The sequence below is a fragment of the Nicotiana sylvestris genome, chromosome 4, assembly GCF_000393655.2.
Source record: "Nicotiana sylvestris chromosome 4, ASM39365v2, whole genome shotgun sequence".
NCBI lineage: Eukaryota > Viridiplantae > Streptophyta > Magnoliopsida > Solanales > Solanaceae > Nicotiana > Nicotiana sylvestris.
The window spans coordinates 8,075,872-8,087,541 of NC_091060.1; the positions used below are offsets into that span (position 1 = coordinate 8,075,872).

Genomic DNA, 11,670 nt, shown 5'->3' on the forward strand with positions numbered 1-11,670 from the left:
GAGAAAAATAAGGATCTCGTGGCGAGTGGTAGCATCGATCAATCGATCGATGTTGGGCAGTGGGAAAGAATCTTTAGGGCATGCTTTGTTCAAACCTTTATAGTCTACATACATTCTAAGTTTGTTTCCCTTTTTAGGGACTACTACTACGTTAGCTAGCCATTCGGGATATTTTACTTCCCTAATGGATCCTATCTTGAGAAGTTTGGTTACCTCTTCTTTGATTAATGTATGCTTTACCTTGGACTGAGGTATCCTCTTTTGCTTTACCGGTTTAAATACGGGATTGATGCTCAGTCAATGGGTAGTTATCTCCGGTGGGATCCCTATCATATCTAAGTGGGACCAGGCAAAGCAATCGATGTTATCGATAAGAAATTGAATGAGGGTTTTCCTGAGTTCGGGGGTTAACCGCGTCCCCAGGTATACCTTTCATTTTGGAAGATGCTTGATCAACATGGCCTGTTCGAGTTCTTCGACCATGGACTTCGTCGCATCCGATTCTTCGAGGGGTAACAAAGGCTCGGGGGGGGGGGTGGTGAGAAAATCTTCTTCTTCGTCCCCAACCACCTGTTCATCGATCACCTGTACCTCGGGCTCAACAGAGGGTATGGGTTGTGATTGCTATTTGGTGACCTGTTTGTCCTTTGACTTTTCCGATATGGGTGGTGTCGATACCTGTGCCAAGTCATGTACTGCAAACATCTCCTTAGCTGCATGCTGCTCTCCGTATATTGTTTTCACGCCATCCTTTGTTGGGAACTTCATCATTTGATGAAAGGTTGATGACACTGCCCTCATGCTATGGATCCACGGCCTTCTAAGTAAAGCATTATCCCTCATATCTCCTTCGATGATATGAAACCTGGTGTCTTGTATAGTTCCGATTACGTTGACTGGGAGGATGATTTCCCCCTTCGTTATTTCACTTGCCATGTTGAATCCATTCAGGACTCGAGAGGCAGGTATGATTTGGTCAAGCAGCCCGAGCTGCTCCATGACCCTTGATCTGATTATATTTGTTGAGCTACCTAGATCCACGAGAATATGTTTAACTTGAACTTTATTTAAAAGGATAAAAATTACTAGTGCATCGTTGTAAGGCTGAGATAAGGCCTCGATGTCTTCCTCGCTAAATGTAAGGGTGTCCTCGGGCATGTAGTCCCGAGTCCGCTTCTCGCTTGTAATAGATACTTTGGTATGTTTGAATATGGGGCCCTGTGGGATATCGACTCCTCCGATGATCATATGAATGACATGTTGAGGTTCTTCGGGCTCAATCTTCCTGTTTGCTTCTCTTTCTTAGAAATTGTTCTTGGCCCGGTCGCTGAGAAATTCATGAAGATGCCCCTCGTTGAACAACCAGGCTACCTTCTCTCTAAGCTGCCTGCAATCCTCGGTCCTATGCCCATGATATTTCACATCAAGTTGGGGTTCCTATGAGAAGGATCGGTCTGTATAGGTTTGGGCCATATAGTATCTCTAATTTTGCTAATGTCTGAGACGATACCCAAGGCATCGACGCTAAAGTTGTACTCCGATAATCGGGGTGCCTTTGCCGATCCCAAGTGCCTATCAAAATCGGTTTTGCTCATGATCCCCCGGGAACTTTGACGTCGATCTGCTCTTCGATCATTCCGAGGTATGATACACCTCAGAATGTTCCTTCGATCCTCGACGTATGGCTGATATTTTTCCTTATTCATCCTTGACCCCTGTCTGCATTTCCTGACTCTTTTGCTAGTAACCTGCTTGGATAAACTGAGCCCGAAGGGGCTCCCAACTGGTCATCCTCGACCTTAATTTTTGATTGGTACCTGTTATGCACATCCTCCCAAGTCATGGCGGGATACTCGATCAAGTTCTGCTTTAGCTGCTTCAAAGCTATCGAACTTCGTTCATTTAGCCCCTGAGTGAAGGCTTGTATGGCCCAGTCATCGGATACTGGCGGTAACTCCATTCGTTCTAACTGCAAATGGGACACAAACTCCTTCAACATCTCGTTCTCCCTTTGCTTTATTTTGAATACATCAGACTTCCTTGTTGTGACTTTTATGGCACCGGTGTGTGCCTTTACAAATGAGTCTGCCAACATGGCAAACAAATCAATAGAGTTCGGGGGTAAGTTATGGTACCAAATCATGGCAACTTTAGATAGAGTTTCCCCAAACTTTTTTAGCAAAACAGACTCAATCGCATCGTCTTCCAAATCATTTCCTTTTATGCCACAAGTATATTTGGTGATGTGCTCTTTGGGATCAGTGGTTCCGTTGTATTTTGGGATATTTGGCATCCGAAAATTCTTTGAGATGGGCTTCAGAGCCACACTCTGGGGGGATGGTTTTTGCACGAACTTCTTCGAGTCCAGTCCTTTCAAAATCGGAGGTGCTCCCGGTATCTGGTCGACCCTAGAGTTGTATGTCTCCACCTTTTTGTCATTTTCTTCAATCTTCTTTTCTTCGGTCTCAATCCTTTTGGCGAGCTCTTCGAGCATTCTCATAACCGTGTGGTCTGTTCCCGAGCCGCTTTTAGCGGGTCTTTCAACCGCTGGTTCAGCACGTCGAGTGCTCACTGGTTCGCCTGTGTTTGGAGTTCTATCCTGACTCTGAAGCTAAAATTAACTCCTCCTTCTTCCATTCCTCGTGTTCTTTGGCCATCGGGCCGGGCTTCCCTATGCGCATTCCCTACGGGGTCTGCACCTGAATCCACATTTATATCGTTCTGCGAGCTGATATCAACCGGCTCCATATTTGGAACTTTCTCAGGGTCTATGGGTGGTACACCGATCCCTATACAACTATTTTCTTCAAGACCTTCGTCGTTGTGAATATGTGCATTCTGTGTGCTAAACATGTCTAAGCCTGAGAATAAAAAAATCTTGACAAGAAAAAATATAAAGATAACATGTGTAACGAGAATTAGTAACGAAATAATCACTATTATCTTTAGCCCCACGGTGGGCGCCAAACTATTTATCTCGAAAAATGTGAGTAGCAATTAAAGATGATTTGTTGTTTTAAAGATATGTAATTTATTCCAATACTAGCGAATATACAAGTAATATTAGGTTTAAATAAGAAGAATTGATGAGCCAAACCAGTGTTGTTAGAACAACGGAGACCTCGAACTCGATTATCTTGGAGGCCTCGAGGTGAGTTAAGAGGAAATAAGGTAAAAACAATAAAGTAGAACAATAAAACTGAAAAACAATTGTGGTGCACGAGAAAAGCAGAGTAGAATATTCTATTGCAGTGAATAATGCGTTTTTCACAAATGATTGGGGTCCCCTTTATATAGGAGGAGAAAACCTCAATATAATACATTCTTAATTGTGGTAACGAATTCTATTGGCACACCTGTATAACAACCTAGTATGGACTCGTACTATTTCGTACAAATCTTATCCTTTAATTTATGCCCTGATCCATGTGTCCTTGAGAAATTCCCGCTCTTTCTTGAGTGTCATCGAAATTGCACTGCCCTCGAAGCAGATCACGACGGGTCTCCGACTGGCTTCTCGAGGTGCGCATATCCAAGCCAGACTCGATTCTTACTTCGAGCTTCCGAACTCGAGCTCGGGGTATAATCAAGTCTTCGAAATCAAGCTCTCCGATTTAGACCGTATACAATGGTTTCACTCTCAAAAGCTTGCACAATATTGATCATAAGAATTGACTTTGCTGCATATTTTTTTCGTTTTAACCTGATCGGTCTATTTAAAAGCCATAATCTTTGTTCACAAGAGGAAGTTATTATGAACAGAGTGGACGCAAATACGACGTTAGTTAGTAAGTACACACACAAACGATAATAAGTTGAAAGCATGGATCTCACATCTACTTCAAAACATAAGAGACAATGAGTAGATAACACTCAAGAAAATACAAATGATACGATACATAAACCGTAAGAATCTCTCAAAAGATTGAAATGAAAAGCGAAAAAAGAAGAAGAAATACGATCAAACAGGGAAATTAATTAAGACAATTAAAATGTCACAGCCACAAGATTAGTTGGATGGAGGAGGTGAAAGTGTAGGCATGGTTGGAATTGTGGGAATGGTAGGAAGTGAAGGCATGTTGGGAATAGGATTCATAGCAGGCATTGGTGGCAGAGTCACCTTTGGTACAGAGGGCAAAGCAGGCAAAGAAGGCAATGATGTTGCTGTTGGAAGTGTTGGCAATGGTGGCAATGTGGCTGCTGTTGGCAAGTTAGGAATAGTGGGCAACTGTGGCATTGTTGGCTGAGGCAGTGATGGGAATGTAGGCAAGTTTGGAAGCTGAAGTAGGCCGCGAGCAGCATGTGTTGTGCTGATGCTTGATAAGGACAATAATGCTATGATCAAGAAGAGGATTGAGCAATTGATGGAAGAAGCCATTGTTATGGCTTAATTTGCTAGATTGCTTTGTGTTCCAAGCAAATTCAATTGTGTTTTGAGTTGAGATGAGTTTGATTATTAGTACTAAAGGGTATATATAGGGGAAGTTATTGGGGGACTATGAGGATTTAGTGTGATGAAGCATATATGCTCTAAATTCTAAAACTCTATTGTTAGTTAACCTTCTTTAACTATGTTGGTTTGAGGAGCATGAGATTTTTAAGCCAAGAAGTTTTCTGAGAGTTGTTATGTATAGATGAAATATGGATCAACTATATTTGGTGAACAATTAATAAACCACTAATTGATGGAATAATTTTTTAAATTATATAGTCTTAAATTAAATATTCTATATTGGAAATTTGCTACTTGGCAGTTGGCACCATGGGATTAGGATGGTAGTACTCTTGCATGGTTACACCGGTGTTCATGCACGGAGTGCAAACTCTTGCCTAGGGGTGTTCATGGTTCGGTTTGGGTCGGTTTTTTTCGAAAAAGAAACCAAACCAAGTAAGTCGGTTTTTCAAATATCGGAGTCAAACCAAACCAATTAAGTCGATTTTTATCGCTTCGATTTTTGTCGGTTTTTCGGTCATTTATCGGGGTTTTTCTTAAATATGAGACATACACAACTAAACGGATATTCCGGCTACTACATTTTCAACATAACACTATCAAATCAATTGTTCTTTGAGAAATCTATCATTTACCAAGATATATTGATGATAATTGAATCAATAGTGATGAATAATTTAACTACTCAATTAAAAATTGATTATTTTTAACATGAAATAAATTCTTTTTATACTTAGCAAAAGAAAACTACTAATCAAACTAGAATGTAAAGGCAAAAGAATTAGATTATTAAATAGCAAAGAACTAGACTAAAAATATAAATGACTAAGATGTACCATAAGATTTTAGAAACTTTATATAAAAATATACACATATATAGGTGTAATAATAAATTTAAATAGCTACTTTTATAGTCGGTTTGGTTCGGTTATTTTTTTTATTAGAACCAAAACCAAACCAAATTTGATCGATTTTTAAAATTCAAAACCAAAACCAAACCAAACCTAAAAAGTATCGATTTTTTAGTCGGTTTGGTTCGGGTTTTCGGGTTTTTATGAACACCCCTACTCTTGCCCACTTGAGTAGCAAGCCCCTAGCAAACCACGAAAATAATTTTAAAACGGAAAAAAGGATAAAAATGCCCCTAAATTATTGAAAAAGGTTTAAAAATACCCTTCATTCACCTATTAGGTTAAAAACACCCCTCCATCCACCTTTTTAGTTCACTTATGCCCTTTGACTGTTAGACCAATGTTGAATTAAAAATAATTATTATTTAAATTCCACGTGACAACTTCTTATTGGACGAAATTAAAACATCTAACCTATTAAAAAGACTAACCCATATCTAACTGTTTTACGGACTAATCTGCCCCAAACATTGACCCGACCCGAATAAAAAGTTCAACTAAAAAAAGATGCGGCACTTCCATCTAACTTTGGGTTATCTATACCCCTACTGTCATACTTTGGAACAAAAATACTCCTATTTTGGATGAAGTGTCACGTGACAGCACTAGATTAAAACGACTTTTTTTTTACCCAACTCGTTTTTAAAAAAACCCACAACCCGACCCCTATTTTCAGTTTTTAATTTTTTTAAAAAAAAAATTTCAGTTTTTAAAAAACAAAAATATTTTGTTAAAAACGATTTTTTTCCAGTTTTTGCAAATTTTTGTTCAGTTTTTACAAATTTGTTTTTCCAGTTTTTAACAAAAAAAATGCATTAAAAAACTGAAAAAAATTCAAAAACGAAATTTTTTTGTTAAAAACAATTTTTTTCCTTCTTTTTTTACAATTTTATTTTCAGTTTTGACAAAAAAATGCTTTAAAAAATTGAAAAAAATGAAAAAAAATATTTTTTTTTTCTAAAAACTGAATTATTTTTTGTAAAAACTAAAAAACATAAAAGAAGACTTTACTAAATTAGTGGACTACTGGTGCATTAGTTTAAAAAAACGAAAATATTTTGTTAAAAATGATTTTTTTCTAGTTTTTACAAATTTTATAATAATTATTTTTAATTCAGCATTGACGTAACAATCAAAGGACATAAGTGAACCAAAAAAGTGGATGGAGGAGTGTTTTTATCCCAATAGGTGGATGAAGGGTATTTTAAAACCTTTTCAATAGTTTAGAGACATTTTTAACCCTTTTCCGATTTTAAAAGGCAAAATACCTTAACACCCCCCTTAAACTTGATACAGATTATTAGTTACAGCCTTAAACTATTCGTGGTCTTAATTAACCCCCTCAACTTGGCTTTTTGAGAGTCATTATCTCCCTGGACGCTGATGTGGCAAAGAGTGTGAGTGCACTCGCCTGCCACATAGATTTTTCTGTATATGTGGCATTTTTTAAAAAGAAAATATATTTTTACCTTTTTAAGTATGTTACTTTTTTAGATAATTTTTTTCGAATATAATTTATAATAAAACTTGAATAGAACTACATTATTTAGGCTAAATTGTTTTATTTGGCTAAAAATAATAAATTTTAAGTTAATCTTTTTTTGAATTTGATCTGAAAATAAAGATTTATACAATTGAAATAAATAGTCAAGGCATCCAAAATGTTATAAAAAATATATAATTCGAAATTAATTATTTAGGCTATAATTTTTTTATATAGCTCTAAATTATGGTCCTCTAAAAATATAGTATTTTTTTTATAGATTTTACCAGGAAAAGTAAAAATAATTTAGAATAATATATTTCAAATGTGTATTTTGAACTTTATTATTTTGGCTATAATTTTTTATATAGCTCTAAAAAAAATATATATATTTTTAGAGCACCATAATTTAGAGCTAATAAAAAATTACAGCCTAATAATTAATTTCGAATTATGTATTTTTTTATAACTTTTTAGATGCCTTAACTGTTTATTTCAATTGTATGAATCTTTATTTTCAGGTTAAATTCAAAAAAGAATTAACTAAAACTTAATTATTTTTAGCCAAATAAACAAATTTAGCCTAAATAATGTAGTTCTATCCAAGTTTTATTATAAATTGTATTCAAAAAAAATTATCTAAAAAAGTAACATACTTAAAAAGGTAAAAATATATTTTATTTTTTAAAAAAAATGCCACATATACAGAAAAATCCACATGGCAGGTGAGTGAACCCACACTCTTTGCCACATCAGCGTCCATGGGGGCAATGACTCTCAAAAAACCAAGTTGGGGGGGAGGGGGTAATTAAGATCATGAATAATTTAAGGCTGTAACTAATAATCTGTATCAAGTTTAGGAGGGGGAGGGGGTGTTAAGGTATTTTGCCATTTTAAAATAAAAAGAGAAGAAGACAGAAATTGTTAAATTGCTTTTCTTCTTTTAATATTTTTTTTTTTTTGGGATGCATGTAGTTTCTCCTATAGGATTTCAGTTGTCTCTTGATCCTTCCAATTTTGTTCAACTACTTAGGAGATGTTTGCTTGCCTGATTAATGATGGTCAAATATAACTCATCAGTTCAACAATATTGTGAAGTCTAACACTTTAATTTCCATGTGTAATCTTGTCCTCGGAAGAAATAATATGCTTGTTACGGGTCGCTCATCAAAATAGTGATACTAAACTTCCTTCTTTAGATTTTTTATACAAAAAAAGGAACCAACTTTAGGGTGAGTTTTACTCCTATATATTTATTTACAATGCTACAAGGCTAAGAACGTTCGGACGATATTGTGAGGAACTGAGGATTCATCAAATTTATTACGTTCGCTGAGTACCAGTCTATCACAATCCCTTCTCTTTTATTCGAATTTTTGACTGACAATATGAATAAGCTTGTCATACAAGAATTTACTCATATCATTATATGTATAGTCTTTTTCACATGGACTGATCGCTAGATTACAAAATCAATAATGATCATTATTCAAACTTCAGTTTTGAGGAATTTAAACTAATGCACGCGGAAATATACTGCTTTTCTGTAATGACCTGGTCGGTCGTTTCGAGAATTGTAGCCTCGTTCCCTCATTTTGCTGTTACTTTTGCACTTTACAGCTATTGTATGATGAACGATTTAGTTGGTTTGGGTCCGGAGAGATGTCAGAGTGAATTGAGACACTTAGTCTCTTAATTGAACGCTTAAGTTGGCAAAGTCGACCGGATGTTAACTTATCTGTAAACGATCTCGGATTTGAATTTTGATGGTTCCGTTAGGTGATTTGGACTTTGGAGCGTGTCAGGATTGTGATTTGGAGGTCTGTAGTAGAATTAGGCTTGAATTGGCGAAAGTTTGAACTTTGGAGAGTTTGACCGGGAGTGGACTTTTTGATATCGGGGTCGTATTGGATTTTCGGAAGTTGAAGTAGATTCGTGGTGTCATTTATGACTTGTGTGCAAAATTTGAGGTCAATCGGATGTGATTTGATAGGTTTCGACGTTGTTTGTAGAATTTGAAAATTTCAAAATTCATTAGGCTTGAATCCGTGTGTAATTCGTGTTTTTGGTTTTATTTGAGATGATTTGAGGGTTCAACTAAGTTCGTATCGTGATTTATAACTTGTTGGTATGTTTGGTTGAGGTCCCGGGGGCCTCGGGTTGATTTCGGGTGGTTAACAGACTTGGTTTTGAGTTGGTGAAGTAGCTGAAGTGTTGCTGCTACTGGTGTAACCGCACCTGCGGAGTGGGCACCGCAGGTGCGAGCCCGCAGAAGCGGGAAGAGAGCCACAGAAGCGGGCAAGGTGGAGATGGCAGTGGTCGCAAGTGCAATGTTCCTTCCGCACCTACGAGGACACAGATGCAACAAGAATGGCGCAGGTGCGAAGTTTGAAGGATTGGAAAGGTAGGTTGTTTTCGCAGGTGCGAGCCCAGTGACTTAAGTGATTTCTGCAGAAGCGGTTCCACGGGTGCGAAAATATGGCCGCAGGTACGAAAGGCCTGGCAGAATGTTAAAAACAAGGATTCTCGATTTTAGCTTCATTTCAATATTTTGAACTCGGACTTAGGCGATTTTGGAGAGAATTTTCGAGGGGATTCTTGAGGTAAGCTTCTTGAACTCGTTTTTTGTCAATAATCTTATTTTTCCCGTTGTTTTTCCACCTAGATTGTGTGGTTTTGAGGTGAAAATCGGAGATTTGAAGCTAGGAATTTGGAGAGTGAATTTTGGGAATTTAAATGACCATTTAGTATCGGATTTTGGTAAATTTGGTATACTTAAACTCGTGAGTGAATGGGCTTTCGGATTTTGTGACTTTTGTCAAATTTCGAGATGTGGGCCTGGGAGCCGGGTTTGAGCCGATTTTGCATTTTGGCTATAATTTAGTATTTTTCTTGTGGAATTGGTCTCTTTAGCCTATATTAATTGTATTGTACTGCTTGTGGCTAGATTCGGGACGTTTGGAGACCGATTTGAGAGTCAAAAGCATTTTGGAGTAGAGTTTTGCTCGGATTGAGGTAAGTAACACTTTCAAACTTAGTTTTGAGGGTTCGCAACCCCGAATTATGTGTTGTGTGATTGGCATTGAGGTGACGCACATGCCAAGTGACAGGCATGCGAGTGTGCACCGTAAAAATTGTGACCTGGTCGATTCCATAGCACTGTATCGTGGTCCTATCATGTTGATATCCGTGTTTTCATCATGTGATAAAGTAATTGAGCTGTCAATCATGCTAGATATCATGTTTAGGCTTTATGACAGTACTGTTGGGACCCATAGTGGTCGTTTCTTGTTGTCATCTAACTGATTTCGTTGATATTTCGTACTCGGTCATATTCATTCATTTCATATCATATCTTAGTCTCAGTTGTTATTTATTGATACATCATATCGTTTTTTTCAGGCTAGTTTCATGACATTGTGAGCCCGTGAGTGAGACTGGAGATATTGATGACTGAGTGAGACCGAGAGCCTGAGTATGAGTGATAGTTATGGGATCGGGCTACATGCCGCAGTGGTTATACTCATTTATGTTAGTGCTTGGGCTGAAGGGGCCCCTCTGAAGTCTGTACACACCCCCAGTGAGCGTGATTTTATATTATTGAGGGATGGATCTTCCCTGGACATAGTATTGTCCGAAGCATTATATACCTAGAGATGGATCTTTTCCACGAGCTGGATTGGCGTTACTCGGTACTGGGTGACTGATGGTCAGTTATGTGTATATATTCATGGATGGATCTTCCCTGGGCCTTATGGGCCATATACAGTACCGAGTGATTGAGTATTTAAGAGTGAGCACATGAGGTTGTCAGCATGGTGCATCACATACAGCGTGTGCATTGGCATGTAAAAGTAGAAGAGTTATATTCTTTACATTATTCAGATTTGATCTATTTTACTATTTTGAGCTATTTATTTAACTTGAAAGCATGCCTATATTTCTTCACTGTTATTTCTATTTTGAATTGTGCCGGTTGAGTTCGTCACTACCTTTCAGTCCTACGGTTTGACGAGCACGTACTGACTTTTAAGTTTAGATTTTTTCTGAAAAAGTAGTTATGCATAGATGAAATTTGGATCAACCATATTTGGCGAACAATTAATAGACCACTAATTGATGGAATCATTTTTTAATAGTCTTAAATTATATATTCTATAATGACAATTTCCTACTTGGCACCATGGGATTAGGATGGTTGTACTCTTGCACGGTTACACCGGTGTTCATGCACATATACAACATTTAAAGGAATTCATACTTTTGCCCTCTTGAGTAGCAAGCCCCTAACATACAAACCACGAAAAGAATTTTTTTAAAAAAGACAGCAATTGTTAACTTGCTTTTCTTCTTTTTAATATAATTTTTTGTGTTGCAAATAGTTTCTCCTATAGGACAGTTGTCTGTTGATCCTTCCAATTTTGTTCAACTACCTAGGAGATGTTTGCTTGAATAATTAATGATGGTAAAATAACTAATCAGCTCAACAATATTGTGAATTCTAACACTTTAATTTCCATGTGTAATGTTGAGAAATAATATGTTTGTTACGGCCGATCGCTCATGAAAATAGTGACACTAAACTTCCCTTTTTAGATTTTTGATACTAAAAAAGGAACCAACTTTAGGGTGAGTTTTACTCCTATAAATTTATTTACAATGCTACAAGGCTAAGAACGTTCGAACGATACTGTGAGGATTCATCATGAATTTGCTAGTATTACGTTCACTGAGTATCAGCCTATCACATTCCTTCTCTTTTATTCGAATTTATGACCAACTATACATGAATTAGCTTGTTTTACAAGAATTTACTCATATCA

At 37.0% G+C, this 11,670-nt stretch overlaps 2 protein-coding genes across 2 annotated transcripts; both read right to left on the minus strand.

Moving 5' to 3' along the window:
• Positions 1-624: 624 nt before the first annotated feature.
• On the minus strand, positions 625-1,158 carry LOC138889224 (uncharacterized). The gene has a single exon (XM_070172497.1). The coding sequence runs from the start codon at positions 1,156-1,158 to the stop codon at positions 625-627; it is 534 nt and encodes a 177-aa protein (XP_070028598.1).
• Positions 1,159-4,009: 2,851 nt separating this feature from the next.
• On the minus strand, positions 4,010-4,378 carry LOC104223359 (protein PELPK2-like). The gene has a single exon (XM_009774787.1). The coding sequence runs from the start codon at positions 4,376-4,378 to the stop codon at positions 4,010-4,012; it is 369 nt and encodes a 122-aa protein (XP_009773089.1).
• Positions 4,379-11,670: the final 7,292 nt, after the last annotated feature.

What these genes read in the sequence shown, in the direction of transcription:
- LOC138889224 (XM_070172497.1), bottom strand. Translation starts at nt 1,158, where the DNA reads ATGCCCGAGGACACCCTTACATTTAGCGAGGAAGACATCGAGGCCTTA.
- LOC104223359 (XM_009774787.1), bottom strand. Translation starts at nt 4,378, where the DNA reads ATGGCTTCTTCCATCAATTGCTCAATCCTCTTCTTGATCATAGCATTA.